Source organism: Falco biarmicus, chromosome 6 (genome assembly GCF_023638135.1).
Source record: "Falco biarmicus isolate bFalBia1 chromosome 6, bFalBia1.pri, whole genome shotgun sequence".
NCBI lineage: Eukaryota > Metazoa > Chordata > Aves > Falconiformes > Falconidae > Falco > Falco biarmicus.
The window spans coordinates 40,537,754-40,558,388 of record NC_079293.1 but is presented as its reverse complement, the minus strand read 5'-3'; the positions used below and the strand labels follow the sequence as shown (position 1 = coordinate 40,558,388).

The 20,635-nt window shown below is 35.4% G+C and overlaps 1 protein-coding gene across 9 annotated transcripts in view; it reads left to right on the top strand.

Annotated features, from left to right (window-relative positions):
• Positions 1 to 20,635, top strand: part of QKI (QKI, KH domain containing RNA binding) — a 159,399-nt gene that overhangs the window by 72,104 nt on the left and 66,660 nt on the right. For 4 of the 9 annotated variants that reach the window (XM_056343572.1, XM_056343571.1, XM_056343570.1 and 1 more), the window contains exon 4: positions 17,059 to 17,109. The exons of the other annotated variants lie outside the window; for them this stretch is intronic. In XM_056343572.1, coding sequence (XP_056199547.1) covers positions 17,059 to 17,109 — 51 coding nt within the window. The remainder of the gene's footprint in view (positions 1 to 17,058; positions 17,110 to 20,635) is intronic. 9 annotated transcript variants of the gene reach the window in all.

Below are 20,635 nucleotides of genomic sequence, written 5' to 3'. Positions count from 1 at the left end.
TAAATGAAAATTCTGTATCTGAATGGCAATTGACTCATCTTAATCAGTACCGTGGTAGAAACTGTCTTTCTGCAAAATTATTCCTAAGCTTTTGTTAGGTTGGAAGCACAGAGTATTAATTGTGTTACAAGTTGACTAGGCTACAGCTCACAGCTGCTTGTATCTGGCATTTGCATAGAAGTTTTGTAAGGCTTGGGGGGCAATTCATACTGAGTTGTTTTGAGGTATTGACAAAATTGTCTGCAAATATCTATCTATGTTTCACTTAGTCTAGCAAAGTAGTGAAAGAAGTGAATGGTTTAAATAAATCTCTCTAACCTGAAAATTTTTCCACACTTACTCAGCAGAACACAGTGAGAGACAAGTTACTGAACTAGGTGAGACTTTTTTAGCAGAGTATGGGCATTCTTACGTACAGTTAAATGATTTCGTAAAACTTTATTAAATCTGCAAGAGAAGATTAGTGTTGAGTGTTATCTAATAATATAAAAACAAAGGAGTTGATTCTTGTGAGATTCCAAAAATGATAGATATGGTGATCTTCATGATGCGCGATGAAGGGCAGCTAGTGGTGTTGCAGACTTTATCACCATTCTCATTTATCAGCACCACTAAACTCTTCCTGTATTCTAGGTTTTTCTAGGCTATAACCTTAACCTATCGGGCTGCCCTTCAGTGGATGATTTCATGTTTGATACGTGGCTAGACTTTTTTTTGAACTTACTTAAGAAACAATGTTGTAATATTATAAGCTTGCTTACCAGAAATAATTTGTGTTCAGGGCTGTGTTTTGGCTGTGTTTGCTGAGCATCGTGAAGCTGTACTTGGATTTCTTTGTGGGAGAGATCATACATTTGAGGCTCATGGGGATTTCCCTGTCCTGTATGAAGACTGAGTCTACTTAAATGTGGGAATGGAGGCTGGATCTGTTAATTTAGGGATGAAAGCAGCATGCCTGTGTGTTTCCCAAGCATTTATCAGTTCTTGGCAGCTCTTGGTTCTCCATAGTTTTGGGGGGGCAGCTGGCAGGCAGAGTACAGGTGGTTGTTGATCATCCTGGATATAGCTCCTTAGGGTCAGATTTAGCCATTTTATCAAGACTGATAGGAAGGCTCTTTTGCACGGAGCAAAAGAATAACCACAAAATAAGATAACCGCTGTTGCTGAAACGAAATACTTAAAATACTAATTGAACATTTAGAAGACATTTGACTTTCTACTAGCTTATTGTTTTACAGATAGAGACATGTAATAATCTGTAGTGTTTCATTGTAGCAAAATAATAAATTCCTTTTCAACTTGGAAAAGTCAACTGTATGATAACAGTTACAAATTGTAATTCCCAAAATGTCTGAGTGGTTTGCCATTTAAACTTGGTTTTAGATGCTGACAGTTTTCCACTTTTCTCAGATCTGCTGGTTCTGTGTTAACCTTTGTCTTGCTTAGACTTAAATTAAAACAGATGTTAGTAGTCACAGATTACCCTTTTGCTAGATATGGCTTACAATATATTAAGGGTATGAATGAAATTCAGGCAGCTGGGTAGATGTTCATGGGTATGTAGTGGGACTGTATCCTTACTTCACAGTTTCTACAGTTATAGTTGTAAGACTTTATTGTTGATCTTTACACTTTTCAGATACAGAGAGGGATTTATTGACAGTTACACATTTTTATTAGACTTTTCTGTGAATAATTCATGGCTTCTGTCTGCTAATTATTCACATTTTTCATATCTTTTTGGGCAGTAAATGGGAGGTCTTTTGATGAATGTAGGACTCACTGAAGTGCATGCATACTGTGAGTATCTCTTAAACCCATGCGTTTAAAACTTGTAACAATCAGTTTGAAGAAAGTGTTGAGTACTTCCATGAAAGGATGAAAACTTATTCAAATGTTTGTTACGGCCAGGTACACAGATCTCTCTTTCTGTTAAAGAAAACTTGTTACTCTTAGAGTAGCAGAACACTTCACTTGGCAATGCCCAGTCCTGAGCTTGCTTGGAGACTGTTTAACTTAATAGAATCTGACATTCTACATAAATTACCTGATTTGATTGTTAAGTGCCACAAACTCACTATGGAACACACAGTATTCATGTGTGCTTGATGAATTTGTTAATGTGAGTAATTCTTGAATATAATGCGGATCATAAATCAATTTAGTACTATATTCCTACAAGACAACTAAAATCTTGTCCTCCAGCTTTCATATCCTGAAATGAATAAAACATTAGCTTGGTTTTGGGTCTTGAAAGTAAAATCTGCAGAACAGTGACTTCATTCAGGCCATAGCTCATGTGTGCCTGAGAGAATGGAATAGCTGGCAGCTGAAGTAACAGAAAGACTGGCAGTAGGAAAACAATGGGAACATCAAATTCTTGGTTTCATTAGAAGATGTTATAGAATTATGTAGAAAACTTGTTGACAGTGTGTGGGGTCAGTACGAGGAGGAGGTGCCTGGCTGTTACAAAAATGTCATGAATTTGCAATGGAGTTGCTGGGAAGCACCAGGGTGTTATCATGTGTGAAGAACTAATATTTCTGGGGAATGAACTTGTGCACAGTAGTGTAGAGAGTAATCCAAAATAATTTATGGAGCAGTTATATTTTCATAGCAAGAGCTATGGGAGATTTTTACTTCTTGAGTCTTTGTAGGATCATGAATGATTCTTTCCCTCCCTCAACTTTTTCTTTTGGTCCTCTTTCACAAACTTCTCCCATGTTTCATAAGTTATATTGATTTTCCTTGCTTTGACATACACTTCTTAGTTTTCTAGGGAGATCTTCTCTGGCTGTCTTTTTCCATCTTGGTTCTTGCTGACTTTCTGAATGGTCATGTGCTTTTATAAATAATTACAATAAAAGGAGGGTTAATTTCCATGGTGCCTCATTTGTCCTCTGAAAATACGACGAGATGCTGTGACAGTGCACTAAACTGAGTTTCGGTTTCTACCAACACTTTGTATCATTCACAACCTTCATGTAAATATAGAAACACTGGAGTTAAAATGGTGTTGCAACTGGGAGACTTGAATAATTCAAGCAAGGAAGATAAAGTGAGGCATAAGGCAGTCAATGACAGACTTCCCGTGCTAGTATTTAATTAACAGTTAAAATAATGTAATGTGCAGAAGACAATCTGAACATGAAGAAAAAATCCAACAGCAAAAATATAAAATAATTCCTAAGAGTCAGGGTGACTGGTGAATTTGCAGTATTTACTTGCTTTGATGTTACTGGAACATGAACTCTGGATGTAGTAGCTTTTGAAGAGATGTGGGAAGCGTGAAGAGGTCTGGAGAGTAGATACTGATGTTGCCCTCAGACTTGGCTAGGGGTTTCTGTAGGAAATTTGTAGATATGACATGAAGAATGAGTAAGAATTAAAGGTTAAGTTTAATTGGTGTCTCAACTAGAAATCTTGAAATCCCTTTTAATTCCTGACAGAAGTAAAATAAGCAATGTAATTATGAACAAAGTGATCTGGCTTTTATGCATTGTTTTGCATGTATGCTGGTGGTGGTTTTCCATGCACAAATAGAAAGAATTATTCTTCAAAAGCAAAGAACAGCCTGTCAGTTGAACACCTTTATCTCATGTGTGGACAGTGAGAGCACAGAAGCTAAATGTTTGGAGATTATACTTACTATGTAAACTATGAAGATAATTTTTTCTGTAGTTAATAAGTCTGGGACAGGTGTTACTTTTTTTTCCCCCAATCTTTCCCTACTATTCTGACCATGTGTTGTGGCACAAGGTTGATATCACCATTTCCAGTGAGGAGAACGTTTCATGGAGGCAGAAAATAATTGGATGATCTGGTGTACAGTTATTTAATTATTTGGAGGGTTTTTTTTAAATTTCTTTTGTTTAGTGTTGGTATGGTAGTGGTTTTCTTTGGGGTTTTGGGGTTGTTTTTTTTAACACTATTGATGAGATTTCTTTACAGAAATTGCCTTCTAGCTTGATAGCCAGTAAAATCAGGCCCCAGTGTTATGAATGAAAAGCTGAAAACTGGTTTTTCTGTTCTCCTGCCCTCTCTTGATATAGTCTGTGTTGAATCATCTCTGTGGTCTGGAGCTCTGGGAACAGTTCCCAGAATCCTGTCCAAAGCATGGGTATGGTCTCCTAGTTCTGTCGTTTTTTCTTTTTCAGCTCCCATGTTTGTCCATGTCAAAATGCCAGTTTCTTTTCTATCCATATGATCTTTAAACTCTGGGCGACAGATCGTGATGTTTGGGCCTAGATAAACTTATTTTTTCTCATGTGTGTGATCATGTACCTTAATTTATTGGTCCTTAGTGTTTCTGCTGTGGTGGTACTTGGAAGTGTAAGGAAAGAAGTGCTGAAAGCACCTCGTCCATTCTGTGGGAAAGCTGCTGTTCACTGTTCACAACTGCATGTTTGTCTTGAGTAAGGAAGAATTAGTTTTTTGAAAGATGGGACCCCTAGCACATTAATACAAAATCTGTCACCACTTGTGTACAGTTTGGAATATTTTTATAAATGATTATCCAGAATGTTTATTCCTGCAGCCGTACAGAAACAATTAATGATTCCTTGGCTGTCAGACATCGCTGAAGGATTGGAATGCCAAACCACATTTAGCCAACTGTCTGAATCAACCTGAAGTACCTGACTAATTTAATTGATCCACTTGACAGAGTTATTTGGGAGCCATTTAAAATATGCAGTACTACTGATTTCAAATGTTCCACATATTTCCAACCATATGTATTCAAGGAAATCTAATATTTAGGTTGCTGGGGGTCTTGGGGGATATTTTGTTTTAACTAGCTTGCTGAACCAACAAAACATACTGTAATTTATAATTTGAAGAACTAAAAGCTATTAGTTGACAAAGAAATTTAAGATTCAGAATACATTTTAATAGATAAAAGTATAGGTTGTTTTCTGTTGGTAATACATGATGTATTCACTCTCCATCTAGTGAGTAAGTGAGCTTCAAGTGACCAAGCAGTCTTTGAGGTGGTTTTGAAACAATCATTTATGTTTCAAATTGACACACTGGAATTGAATGTTCGTGTAAATTTTGACTGACAAAAAGACCTAGAACTTAAATCTGTTAACTCATGCTGACTCATATCATTAATCAGAAAAGGTCTTAAGCTGTATTACAAGCCAAAATAAGTGATAAATTTTATAGTTATTAATGCAGTTTGAAATACTGAAGCTAATCTGGAAATTAGTCAATATGTTGTGAGGAGACAAGGGTATTACCAATGCCAAAATTGTTTTTTGCAGCCTGACTTGTGGAATTTTTCAGTATCCAGCCTTTTAAATTATAAGTTCGATTTAGCTTGAAATGCACTTTCTGGAATAGTTAATTTGGAAGTAAAATTAACCTTTTCTTTAAAAAAAGCACACAACCCACCCAGTTCTCCATTTCTGAGAAAAATCAGATACTTTGAATTTGCCGTGTCTTCTGTATACACCTGAAGAAATAAATGGTTTGAAGGGAAAAACACATTTCCTATTGATTATGTGTTTTGGTTCTCTTAAGGAAGTCTGGTTTTATTTGGTCACTGCAGGCTTCAGACCTATTTGCGGTCTAATTGAATACGTGTTTTGTACTTACAGTAGGAGAATCTACCAGTTAGATAGAATAAGGTGTAATAGTTTTAAATTAGTCATATGTGGACTATTACTTGTGTTACTATTAAATCCACTCTCAACTGGCTGGTTTTGCAAGTTGGAGTATTAAGTATAGTGAATTTGACTAGATGATGCTGTACCACCAGTCTTGCCAGATGCAGAAACTGGCAAGAATGGCATTTTGAGTATGTTTTTCAGATCCTGGCCTTCCGCAATAGCGGGATACTCAATTTTTCCAGTGTCTTCCTTGGAGCACCACGTAATAGATGGGGAAGTGTTTGCAGGGGCACCACTGGGAGGGAATATTCGGGTTCCCCTGTCAGCAGTATCATTCTTTATGTCAGGCTATAGTGCGTAGGAGTTCAAATACTCAGGTTACATTTGCTGCTCAAAAAGTTGTTTATAGTGACCCTTAGGAAAGAAGCAACAGAAGGGATATAAACGTTGCATGGGCAACAGCAGCAGGCTGACAGGCAGTGAGTCTTGCCTTACTGACGAGTTAAATAAGGCTCCTTTATTGCAAGAGGAGGAAAAGATAAAATCAAGCTGAACATTTAAAGGAAAAAAAATGAAGCAAATTTGAAGACCCTCAAAATGTCAAATAATTTGTCACACATATTAATCTGTTAGCTCATAAATGTCAGTTCTTGTAAAAAGCCTTTCCAGCTTATCCTTGGATCTGAGTTTCCAGAACATTTCAGGGCTTATAGCTGGGCTTCAGAGTTAAACTGATTTTTATTTTTTTCCCTCAGATTTTTAAACAGAACTGTGAATCAGGCATCGCTTGTAATTTTTGCTGCTCTCCTGACCTTGAAAAAGAATCTGTGCTCCTGTGAGAGGCATCTTGAAGGGTGGTTGGCAATCATGGAATCAACTAGGAAAGCATTTTATTTACTTCAGTTACCTGCCATGAAAGCTAAGCCTTTAAGAAAGAACTGTTTCAGCTTTCTTTGTTTCCTCACAGCTGAGTCACTGAATTCACCAGCTTGCTTTTAGGGACCCTTTTTCCCCCCTCCTGTTAACTTTGAGGTCATTTTGTCTTCATCTAGAGAAACAACTAACCAGTCTGTGCCTCCATCCCATTTTGTTCCTGCCTCTCTAGAGTGTTTCAAGAGCAAGCTTTTGAACTCTCAATGGCAGACCATAGTTTTTGTTAACAGTATTTTATAGACTAGTCCATCTAATACTGCAGTGGTTAGTTTTTCTGGGCTCTTCAGAACTGCTGCCAAACATCCTTTCCCACCATTTTAACCTGTGGTCAGTGATGTCTGAAACTGTGGGCCACTTCTACAGGCCTCACAAATTGTGTTGCAAATAACCGAGCTCTCATATATGTGATCTAGGTGCATGAGATCAAGTCTGCACTTCTAATAGCACATGGTCTGTGGGCCCTCACCTCAAAAAAAAAAGGGGTGTGTGTGAACATAGCTATTCCTGCCAAAATTATACTAACCACATGGTTTCATAGTGACTATCTTTATAGGAACTTACTTTCAATATACTATATATATATATATATATATTCAATAATTCTGCATTTTTAGCAGTGAAATTTATTACCTACACAGTATCATTAAATATAGAAACTAATGGGTTCTTGTTAATTTGAAGATGCAGTGAGCTTAGGTATTGATAATAACAGTAGTGGGAAAAGTGCCCAAAGAATGTAATACAGAGTTCCAACTTAGTTAACCACTATCATGTATATATTAAATTAATTGTAAGATCGTTTTCATTCCCTGATGAGCTGTGTTCTGGGTAACGTGCACTCCCATATTTGCTTCTAAAACCCTGATAAATGCAATCTGTTGGAATGTTTTTAAGACAATAGCTATTTAATGAATAGCTTGTGTGTACAGGAGAAAAGAATAAGCTTGATTGCTTACAATCTGACATTTGAAAAAGCATTTTTTTAGATCTCTTGTATTTGCATATCTAATTGCTATGTAATCAAAACTAAGTGAACTGTAGCTACTTGAAACCAAAAAAAATGAAAGGCAATCATCTTTACAGGGAGAAATATCCCACTCATATGCAAGACTGTCTGAATATTAGAATTATATTCTTCTTGTGTTTAATTATAGGTGTCTGACTGAGCGGTAAATTTATGCCTGTGTATTAAAGGAGTGAATGTGACCCTGAAACATCAGCTTTCCTTTGTTGAAGCAAAGCATTGGCATTGAGAGAACTTAACAGTGTTGTGTATTTTAGTGATAAGGGATTGTGCCAGAATAGCTGTTAATTACCTGCTTTGTTTGATACGGAAAGTAGTGGTTCCGCACTTTTCTTCCCACCAGTGACAGTACTCAATTAAAACTTGTATTAAACAGTGATAAAGCCCTCGTTTATCTGGTGAGGAAGACGTGAGGTGAAGAAAATTAACAGGATTTTTTCAGCTGTTAGGAGGCAGCTTTGGTTTTTTGGTTCCCCCCCCCCCCCCCCCCCCATGAATGTAGTGACAGTAAAGAAAAACGAGTTTTGTCTTTTTGATGTGGTGGGGTTTGGGGTTTGGTTTTGGTTTTTTTTTTTTTTTAATTCTTTGACACTTTAATCTTGCACGTAGCCACTATTAGTAAAAACGAATAAAAAATCCTTAACTATAATGTTGAAGTTATACATTCAGGAAGATGCTTGCATTGTCCTGTCACATGTCATTCCTCTGTGTGAAGTATCTGTTCCCATGGGTACTAATTTCATGTTTTCTTTTTTAAGTTTTATTTCATTACTTACATGTCAGAAAATGAGGGTTATAAAAGTTAAATTTGTCAGATCTTTTCTATTCCAAATATTTGAAGCATGTTTTCTAATGTAGTTGGTTTTCTCAGCTTCTGCTAGTATCTGTTATTTTATAAAGAAATGTCCTCAGATCTGATTTTGTAAGATTATGTAGTCAGCTTAATATTTTCCTCTTAGATTTCTTAAGTATATGACAAACCTGAATGCAGTATTTTGGGTGGGGACTCTTCAGTCTGATACAGGATTCTCTGAAGTAGCAGCTTTTTTGCTTATCTAAACGGAAATAACAGGGAGGAATAAGGCAAGGAAGTTAATGAAGAGAGACTTGGTAATCTGTGTGGATCTTTGTTTCCTTGAGGTAGCAATGCTGAATAATAGTCTAAAACTGTAAATTATAAAATACATCAGTAGACAATAAGAAAAGGTAAGGTTTTTGTTAAGTAACACTTGAATGCTTTTTCATTCCTCCGAAGAACTTAAGGAATAGCTTGGTTGCTTTACTTAACCAGTTTGGAAGGTCTGTGTTCAACAAGCTTGAACAGCTCTATTCTGGAATGAAAGCTGATTGATTGATGCTGGACTAATTTGGCCAAAAATGTGAAACAGTAAGTGAAAAGGAGTAATTATTCTAACAGCTTTACAGCGTGTACACAAAATTCTTTTGAAAATCTCAATGGATATGGCAATGAATGGTAATTCCACTAGAATTCCAGAGCTTCAATTGATAGGTGAATAGAGGTTACATGTAGAAAGTGAGATTGGTGACCTGCAGTAATTAGGCACAATTAATAAACTTTTTTAATAAGGCATATTGCACTTACTGAATGGTTAGGGGTCGTGACTAGTTTTAGATATAATCTTAGAATTAAACAAAACCCAAACTAATTGCAGATAAAATGATTCCTTAAAAGGCTTTGAAAGGTGTGGAAAACTTGAAAGAATTTCTCGTTTCGTTGAAAACCTAAACAGTGTCATTGTTAAAGAGCGGAAAGCTAGCTTTTGTTTCTTAGTGGAACTTCGTAACCTCACAGGATGCAAGCAAACTGCAGTAAAAAGTCAGGTTAAAAAATTAAAAAGTTTTAGTTACATGAATTTATCAAGATATACAAAAAGAAAACTGTAGAATGCCTTACTTAAACCTCATAAACGGCATATTTTTGAAGTAATCTGTTTTTCTTTTGAAGTAAATGTTTTTCTGGACATATTAAGTGAAAAATTTAATGGAAGTATTTAATTGTATATAATTAGCAATAAACTTTCACATGACTATTGATTACATTTTCTTTAGATAAGTCATAAAGTAAATAAATGTAAATTTGTTCCTACTCACCACACAATTCTGCTTTCATACAAAGTAAACAGTGATAAGTGTTAAATAAGAATTTGATAAAGGTGTTTTATGATCTGGCATTTTAAAGTGGAATGATCTCTGTCCATTTCTTCAACTGTTTTTTCCAATTTTATTTCTTCTGCTCTGTGAAAAAAGTGGAATATGAATTTGAGATGCATTTAGGTTAGTAGAATTATTTCAGGACATATCAGTACTGCAATATGGTATTAGTGTAACTGTGTTAGCTCATCTGTGTAGGATTAGCTTCTGCAGTGACTAGACAGTTTTCTATGATCAGACATGCTCATTGAATAGTCGTTTCACTCTATTAGGTGAGTGTTGCAACCCACACTGTCAAGTCACAGATAGCTTTTCTAGTACTGAAGCTGGTTTGTTGAGGCTTACTTAAACTTTTATGTATTTAGTATGAAAGCCCAACTTCAGATAAATTAAGGACTACATTCTTCCAGAGCGATCAGTTTTAAATGGATATATTGTACTTTTTGTTCTGTGTAAAGCAAAGATGAGTCTATCATATTTTTCTGTTTAAATTAAATTATTCTGATTATATTTCACTGACGTTGGTGACTTGAAAATACTTAGTTTTTTGAGAATTTTCTTTATTATGCATTTCAGTTAGATTTTTGAGGAACTATTTCATGTATTTTCTTTTAGAGAAATTTCCTAGTTCCATATACAACATTTAAAAATAATGGTGTGATACTCAGTTCTGAATAGGTATTAATCTGCTTTTAATGAATTGTCACATAATCTTTACATGCAGATCTTTTTGCAGAGGGGAAAATTTCTATTTTGAAATTATTTGCAGTGTTAAAATGTGGAAAAGTAAAGGAACTTTTTCTCCTTTATCAGTTGCCTTTCCTGTAGAGCCTTTTTGCATGAGCAGGCTTTCCCTTTACATCCTTCACTGTTGTAGGATTTGCAGTTCCTTTTGGGGAAATTTCAGTATATCTGACTGCACTAGAGTGAGGTTCCTAAGTCTTAAGACTGAGTGGAAATCCTCTTTTCCAGACTCACTTTTTTTTTTTTTTCCATTAGAAAAATGCCAGCTGGAATTAACATATCAGGTAATTTTCTGCACTCACCCCATTGACAGTTTGTCTTGAATTTCATTTTTAAGTTGGACAGACATGTGTGAATTCATACACTTATTCAAATAGCAAAATCTCACTATCTTGGTAACCTTTGAAAAAAAACCCTCAAATATCTTCTACCAGGAAGCTTTAGGACATGAAAAATCTAGAGGCTGAGAGTTGACTTTCTTCTCTATGTATAGTCGTCTATAAGAACGCTGTTAGGCATCCTGATGACAAGGTTTACAGACCTTGTGAGGAAAATTCAGCCCCTTTATCTCTCCCCCCCCCCCCCCCATCATCTGAGTTGATGGTGCTTTTCATTTGAAATATATATATACATGTATATATATCTGATAAACATGCTTTTTTCTCTCTGATGAAAACAGTGGTGCTGAAAGAATGTCATAAAACTTGTTTTTATTGCAGATGTACACAATTAATCATAATTTCCAGCAGGCTCAGAGCCTGCCTATGGTAGGATCAGGAACTAAAACACTGAAAACATGAATGGTATTTTATTTATAGTTGGGACCTGCAGAGCATGTCTCACACTTACACTTCCACCTTTTAGCAGCATAACAATGTACTTCCATGCATCTGGTATTTGAGGTATTCTCTCTACTGAGGTCATTCTGAGCAGAACTACATCAGATTTTGAAGTAGATAGTGGTGATATTGATGTTCTCTATCTTCTCTCACCCTTTCATTAGCCATTTGGATAGTTGAGAGAAGAATGTAATTTTCTTACGGGTTATAAATTCAAAGTTTGCCGTGAAGAAAGTAAGGAGAATTTACCAGTAGCCCTTGGAATGTCTGTGCCTCAAAGCTAAGATTTTAATTTTTTTTAATCAGATTGAGTGATTCAGAATTCTTCTCAAGAAAATGTGAATAATCCAAATAGAAGTAACCTTTAATTCCATATATTGGCAGATTCAAGTTATTAAAACCTTGGATATGGTTTAAACTAATTTGTAATGACCACTGTCAGAGAAGTTATTTTTCTGTTGAAAAGTAATGGCCTATGATATATTGGAGGCCAGATTAGATGATCCTGACTATTCCTTCTGGTCAAAGTCTCTGAAATCAGAAAAAAAATGACTTGGAGTTAAGCTTAGTTATAAAAAGAAGGATATAACAGTAAGATATACTGAATAAAATTTCAATATAGTATAATGGAACATTGAATTTATCAAAGTTTTATAAAAATCACAGAAACTTTCATTCTCCTTATGTACACTGTGTGCGTATACTACTGAAGTACGTAACAATTCTACAATCAGGTTGCATTTAAAAGGGTGTTTTTTTCCCCCATATCTGGCATTGTGCATCATGGATTTTATATATTCCTATATGTTAAAATGAAAATAGTTTCTTGATGAGAATCAGGCTAAAATTTTGGGGCTCTGGTATGGTTTGACTAGATACAGTCTTAGAGAACTAAAATTTTTTAACTGTGTAGGGTTGTTTTTTTTTTTTATGTGGGGTTTTTTTTGCTTTTTGTTATATTGCTTTGGCCATAATGGGAATAGGGCACTTCTGTAGTAGCCAATGCCTCATAAATCCTGAATTCAAGAAGAGTATTCAGGAACAAGTTGTAATGATTAGATTACTGGGCTTTTGCTGTGTGTCTTGTTACTGGCCTTAGCTTAGAAAAACTTAGTTTAGACAGGCTTAGCAGGGTTTTGGGAGATTTTTTTTTGTTTGTTTTAAGAAAAGAAGTAAAGGTATGTTCACTTGTGTGACAAGTTTGAGACTGTCTTGAAGGATTTTTAAAGAGAAAAAAAGGAAGTGAGGCATGATTGCATTATATAGGCAACAGGAAATGAAATTCTGCAGCAAGTTTGAGATTAACAACATCAGGGCTGAGAGGTCAGGAGAAAACCAAGAATAAGGTATTAAGTCTCCACAAAATAGTGACAACAGTAGTGGAAGGCATTTTTTTCTAAACATATCTATAAATGCTGATTTATCTCTGATTTTTACAAGTACGTTTTCTATGATGATAAATAGTTTCTTGCTTTCTGCAACTGAGAAGAGTAATTTTTATATATCTCAAACTAGATATTTTTACACTGGTTTGAATTCCAGTCTGTTCACTGTGTCTTCATACCAGCGGTTACAGTGGTTAGTGTTAAGAGCTACATAATTGCTTGGAGGTGGGAGTGAATATTAGGATATACAGAACTTGTAGAATACATGGATTTCAGTATCCTGGGATGGCTTGGCTAACAGAACTGTGTGTGTCTACATACCAAAAAAACCCAAACAAACAAAAAAACCCCCAAAACCCCCCCAAAAAACCCCACATTTCCTTTACAGGAGGGAAACATTTGAAATGCACAAATGAAAAGCTCAGTATGGAGCTGTGTGTACTAGTTATTCCTGTATTCCTGTGCCTGGAGTTTCAGATATATGTGCTTATTTAGAGTTCATTCAGCTGCTTTTGGGACTCTCAGTGAATATATACGGTGCAAACTTTATTTCCTTAGTTTAATTCTTTGTTTTCTTAGTGCCTGTACTTTTGTATGTATATGGGGAAAAATTGTTTGCATGCCTGTGTTTTTGAATCTGTGTGGCATTTTTATGTAATATTTGATTATCAAATTTAAGAATTCATTCATTGTTATCTTAAGAGCAAAGAAATGGTATAACACTTTCTGCCTAAGGTGAGGCAGTGTTTTAAAACTCTTAATAGGTACATTATCTTGGATGTTGTGTTATGTTAGAGAAAGCTGTTAAAACATTTTATATATTCAAGTGTCCCAATAAAAACACTTCACATCTTGCTTTGCAAAGATGATAGCTTTTTTTAAAGTGCTTTGTTCATACATTGATTTTCTGTGTGTTTTATTCTGATGATCTGTTTTCTTCATGGAAGATGAGCTGTGCCTACCTTTTACTTTGCAACTGCAATGCATCCCTTTCTTGCCTTGTGGAGCTTCAGTGCTGGTGTGTTAAAGAGTTGTATATTGTCTACTAAGTCAGTTGAGTCACTAAAATTTTATTGCAGTTGGTTTCAGACTTTATTATCCTCATTACAAGAATGTGATGTTCTACTTAGAAAAGTGGGATACATCTTATTAATCCTGCCTGCAGGGTAAGGTTTGGAGGTGGAACAAGGAAGATGCAGAGGTTACACTGTACGCTTGGCTGAGCATGACTTGCACTGAAAACCTTGAGTAGTACTTTAGTTTCTTAAATAGTTAAAACATACTTTACTAACAGAGGAGAGAAAAAAATCCAACTATCAGCAACTCTTTCTGATATTTTTTTCTGACTTTTCTGAGCACTTTTTAGTGAAGGTGCCTTTTCCTGGGACCATGTGGTTTTGCAGCAAGAATTTTGGGTAGATGGTCTAGACATTTTTACTAAATTACTATCAGCAACTCTTTCTGATATTTTTTTCTGACTTTTCTGAGCACTTTTTAGTGAAGGTGCCTTTTCCTGAGACCGTGTGGTTTTGTAGCAAGAATTTTGGGTAGATGGTCTAGACATTTTTACTAAATTACAGCAGAAGATACATTTGTTTCATATTTCTGTGTGTTACTGTGGAGAATAGCTTTGAAACTGGTAGTTGGGATACTTTGATTTAATTTTCAGTTCTTCTCAAAAATCTTTCAGTCACTATTTCTGTTCCCTAATGTTTAAATGAGATTTAATGCTTTGTATGAAATAGTTGCTTAGGTAGAAGGGGTATCAGGATGAGTAGTTGCATGGGTACGATAAGTTGCATAGCAAAAAGTGCATTAAAAAATGTTACTTAAAGTAAGATTTATTTTTTTACATTCATGTATTTGGTAGTCTTAAAGAGAACTTGACATGGTACAAGTACACTTTTCTTTAAATGGGTGGTATAATGAGTATTGAAATAAAGACAGATGTCCTTAAATCAGAATTTAATTCAAAGGGTCTTTACTTACATTTTTGTTAAATTATGCAGGATTGAAAAGGCTCATGCACTTTTAAGCAGAGTAATGCCTGAGCTCTGTAAGTTAATCATAGTATGAGTCCTCAAAGGAGAAAATCTTACTATCACAAATTATTGAAGGTTTTCTGTGAGTGTTATGGCACTATGTTTAGATTGATCTAATGGTCAGTTCCTATTAAAAGCCTTAGGACATCTGTTTCCACTGTTTCATGTGCGTCCTTGGAAGTCAGTTGAGTTTGTGAGTTTCTTAAATTGGCCACTGCACAATTGTCTGAAGAGCAGAGGCAGCTCAGGGGAAGTAGCAGAGTCAGGACCACTATTTTCAGTGATAGCTAGTTGTTAAATAAACTTAATTTGTAGAGTTAAACTTCACTTTCACATTCCATGATATGATATGAGTGTCTGCATTAAACTGTTCTTACTTTAATTCTTAGTATGCTATTTTGCCATTAATTTTACCCAGTAAAGTAAGACATTTTAGTTGGAACAAGATCCTTGTTCAACAAAAAGTAGAAAACATTATACTTTTGTGATTTTTTTTTTCTTCATAGCTTTGAAATAATCTTGTGTATGATCCTGGATTCCTATGCTTTGTAGACCTCTAGGTTACTTTTCAGAACTGAACTTGATTTTCTTAATTTTAACTTATTTTCAAATACTTTGTTTTCATATATTAAAGAAAGATGATTTTTTTTCCTTTTTTTTAAAAAAACAACCATTCTCTACTTATGGTTCATATGTGGAAGGAAAAAAACAAAAAACCCCAGCATCAAAACACACCCACCCACCCTCCAAAAAACCAAACATCACCAACACCAATAAACTAAAAACGACCCACCTTTGAATTCTGACACTGGAACATTTAATCCAGTGCCAGTACTGTTTGAGTCAGTGCCTGCTGCGTGTTGCAGCTGGAGAAGCAACGTAATTGTTCATAATGCACAGAGAGCTAAGTGGATAAACAGACCTAGGGTAAAAGATGCCTAGGTCTTTGGCCTACTCTTGTGCAGAATTCACGTTATCTAAGTTGCTTAAGCTAGCATTGTCCCTGAAATGAATCCTTATTAAACTGTATCTTGTGACACCAGGTGTTCCTATCTGAGTATATCAAACTAAAATACTTACTTGTTGGAGAACGGTGTTGAGGTTTCTCATGCTGGCTTAGCATTTCAGCAAGATCACACTCCATGTATGTAATGATATGGAGCTTCAGCCAGTTCACTGATTTGACTTAAAACATTGACTACAACCCTGTGCTGGTTGAGCATAGCGTATCTATGAGAGATAATGTGAAGGCAATGCAACTTCTCATAATAGTGTTTTAAGTATGTACTTTAATGTACTTTGGATATATTTTTCTTGGCTCTAGGCATCCTGCTTTTGTTTGTCTTGAAGACTGCATGTTTTTCATTAGCAACACTTCCCTGTTTACCAAAAAAATTGGGACTTTCCTCTTTCATATAAAGTAATTACGTAGTTGAAGTGTGGGCAGAAGGAATAAAGGGGCATAAAACCAATTTTTGAATGGATTACATGGTACTATCCTATCTTGTTTAAAAATAATGAGGTATTATGGTAGCCCCAACAGTAATGGGTGTTAGTTAAATGAACTATCCTCTTTGCTCATTTTTTCTAAATCAGCCTCATGCTATCAGATAAAATGCACTTTTCTAAAAAAAAAAAAACCAAACATTGCAGCAGCTTTCATGTTCTGATAACTGCATCGCTATCTCATGCGTACAAACTGTCTTACGGGCATGTTGGTAGCGTAAGAGAGTCATATTTGTCTCCTTTTTTATAGCTAGCTAGCTCTTTTTTTTTTTCCCCACTTTCCCATTTGCAAAGAACTTCTCAAAATTGTTTTTCTACTTATTTTGCTATTTTGAAACATAAAGAGGCCCTGAAAAGGACTTGAGCTTTTTTTCTGATAGCTTTTTATCTTAAAATTTTAAAATATGACCTCAATCAAATTTCTAACTGATTTTTTGTTTGTTTGTTTCTTTTAAGCAAATCACCAGTAGTGATAGTGCAAGAATACTCTGGAAAGGGATTTTGTATTTTTCATCAGTCAAATGACGTAGATCTTGGAGGTGGGGGTTAGGGGGAGAAAACTGAAGTTTGTTCTTTGTTCTGTGACTTAGCTTCTGTTGATTCTTGCATTGTTTTCCCTTAACCAGGTTGTCTTATATTATGGCTTCTTGGGATTTCGATCTCAAATGTAAACAAGAAGGAAAACATTGTGTCCATCACAGGATAAAATAAAAACCCGAATTCCAACTCTTCATGCCTCTCTTAAACATCTTAAAGAAGCAAAATAGGGCACAAGCCCAATTTTTTTTTGCTTTTCAGGTCTCCTTTAAGAGCAGAGAAAACCATGATCCAGCAGTTTTGGAGGTAGAGGCAAGTAAATGTTTTACTACTTGTAAACATTCCAATAAGTTTTTGCAAATCACCTATAATTTAAGGTTGAAAAGGAATCTCAACCTCCCCTCCCCTAAATGGTGGATTTGCTTTGTATGCTTGATGTGAGGAAAAAATATCTTTAAACTTTTGTTGATTATAGACAGGCTTCACCTCAGTTACATGCTGTTACAATACCCAATTGGTGTAGAAGTTTACAAGTTTAACATTAGTAAGATTTTTGTGATAATAATTGTTGATTATTTTTTTTCTCTTGAACCTATCTTCAAAATGTAGACTCTGTTGGGTGATTCATCACAATGATTTTATTGGGTTTTTTTAAGAAAAGTGGCTAGTATTTGCTGTTTCCAACTATGGATGTTCAAATCAGGTCTTCAGCATTCTCACTAAGGGCAGTTCAACAACCTCTTATGGACTGGGTCTAAACCTGTAATTATTTCTGTGCTGGGGACATTTCTGAAAGTTCATGTTGAGTTTTTCCAGAAGGCATCACCAGTGTTCTTAAATTAGTGTTCTTGCTCTTTTCTGAAGGCTATATTGGAGGTACAGGAAAGAACTATCCATCAGTATTGCTGAAGTTTTAAAAAATCAGTGGGGCTCTGAGTGTTATTGCTCATCAGAAAATTCAACTCCTTCAGGTATCTCAGGCTGCAGTTCCAGGGCTGCTCTTAGGACAATTTAAGTCAACACTTGCTGTTCAGTACCACTTGCACAGCCCTGGCTGGGTATACTTTCTCCCTTCCTTATGGCAGTTCAGTGGCTATGATGACCTGCTTCAGTGCTAAGTCAGCTGAAGACTAAAGCTGGAAACTTCCTGTAGCTTTTGAGAACCATGAACTGGATTGCAAGCACTTTAGTACATCAAGGTGGGACTAGCAGCGCCGATTTAGAATAGCTTAAGCCACTGTGGGACTGCAGGCTTTAGACAAAGTGCAGTAGTGGTTCTTGAATTAGTTGAACTGGATTCCTGTGGCTTCTTGGTGTGCTGTGTAGGTGATGCTTTTTACATCTTCACATGATAAATACAGGGTCCCAACTTTTTTTTTTTTACACACACAATAGGGAACATACAGGTTTGAAATACCTGTTTTCTCTACCACTATTGAACTTTTTAATGTGTTTAATCTTATTTAAAGATGCAGACATCTGAAACAGATCAGAATTTTTTGACTGTGAATCATACTAGATGGGTGCTAGCTGAGAACTAGGAAGCATAATTGTGAAATTGTACGCTTGTTGAAATATCAGAGCTGGTTTTTGGGAAGGGCTGGAATTTTTCAGTGTTTTTTCTGTCTCTTCCTGTTCAAACGCAGTGAAGTAAGTAGTGAAGTTCATTTGTAACACGTCTGGATGAATTCTGAAGTCACAATAACAGTGCAAAGATAAAATGTAATAGTGAATACTTAAAGACGATTTAGTTTTGGCAGCCTACCATTGTAACATGGAGAATAATAATGACAATTAGCATGCTGATGCTGTTTATTCTTACCATGTTTCTATGAGTGCTTTGTAAAAAGCTGCCTTCAAACCTATTTAGTTAGGAAACTAGTTTGTTTTGAGTTTGGTTTTTTTTTTTACCTTCCTCTTCCTTATCATCAATAAAGAAACAATTAGCATTGTTTCATAACAATAAAGGATTATATGTATTTGGGACAGTTTTGCTCAACTAGTCCTTTGCAAGTGGGGGGAAATGTGCTGTTCCCTGTTTAAAGGATTACAATGGAGACAGGAGAGAAGCTAGACTTTGGTCAGCTAATGGGAGAGTGAGTTCAGTGGGATAAAAGATTTTGCTTTTATCAGTTAATAAGCAGCAGTTAATAAGCTGCATTGATCTAAATTAATACCTGTGCCAGTTAGAGAAGGGAAAGGAAGGTGGCCAGGTCAGGAAATGGGAGGTCAGCACCTGTTGGTTGGCAGTAAATAAATCCTTGTCGTTTGTTGGAAGTGCATTTTGAACAACGGGATTATGGTTGTGCTTTCCTGGATAGTAGGAAACATTTAGAATGAAGTCACCTTTCTTCTAGCTATCTCTCTAGGATGTGAGCAGAGCGTGTAATTATTTTTGTCCTCAATTCGTGCACAATGCTGCCTTATTTTCTAAGATGGATGAAACCACTGTAGAATGTAAGAAAGGCATGCATGTATTGACCTTTTCTTCCCAGCCATACCATCTTACTTTGAATTTTGTTACTCAGAAGTATTTTAATTTAAACTGTAAAACTTTGGTTTCATATTTGTGTGGGCAGAGAAGTATGCCATCTAAAATCATGTGTAATGAGCATTCTAACAAAGTAAGTTTGGAACTTGTCTTCTGGAGAGTAGAAGCATTAATTTTTGTAATAACTTTTTGCATGTTTCTGATAATGTACTGGAATCCTTTAAAAATTAGTTTAAATGTCTTCAGACTTGGTTAACCCATCAAGGATTTACTTGGCTTCTGTGGCTTCACACTTAATGACATTCTGTGTGGTTCTTTTAAGCTGTCCAGTATTTATTCATTGTATTTCTCTCTTCATTAATTTTAGCTGAAGGAAACGGCTAGATCTACCTGTACTTCACTTTGGGCCCTGTATTGAAAAAACAGAACTTGAAATTTTGCCTAATTAAATAAGTCTTAATTTTTCATATTAGTGACTTTCAATGGAGCTATGATAACTTGGTTAATTGTAGTTTTTATTCAGTTTACGCGCTTAATTTTACTCAATCTTGCACATGAAAATGGTAGCAGATTGACTATTTAATGAGATTTTTTTTAAAAAAAATACATTCTGTTAGTGAATGTTTTTGTACGTTTTACCAAAACCTGCAGGATTCAAAAAGTTCATGAGAAACTAGATGTCTTTTTGGAAGGATAATACTGTCTCCTAAACAGCAGCTGTAGGACTGCTGATTGGATCTGATCTTGAAGGATGCATATCTAGATGTTCTCTCCTGAGGCCAGTGTACATATATGCAATGTAAATACTGTGATATTTGACTTCGAATTGAAATTATGAATAGCTTTCACTTTCTTTTGTGTTTGTGTAATGAGCAAGGGTTGTGTTACACTTTATTTTCAAATTTAAAATGGTCAGATTTTTTTTTTTTTCCATAATTACTCCTTTACGGAAATGTTATTTCAATTATTTCACTTAAAATTACTTTTTTCTATTAAATATTTTCACAAGGTTTTTATTTAAAATGTGTTGCATGCATACTATATCAAAAAACTGATGATAGTGTGTCATATTTTAAATGAACTGAATAATTTGCAGTTTTCTGCTCATTAAGTGTAGAAAGCAAATGAATTCCATACCCTGACCTTAAGCACATATTCATTGAAGGACCAGAGAGCTCTTTGTGAAAACCACCAGAGAGTACTGATGGGTTGCAATGTTCTAATTCCTATGAATCATTATAGTAGCACTGCTGAAGTACCCACTGGCTTACTGATGTATTTTTTTTTTTAATCACTGGATTGATGTCACCTGAGAGGTAAAGGGGAATGCTGATCCTGAAGATCCAT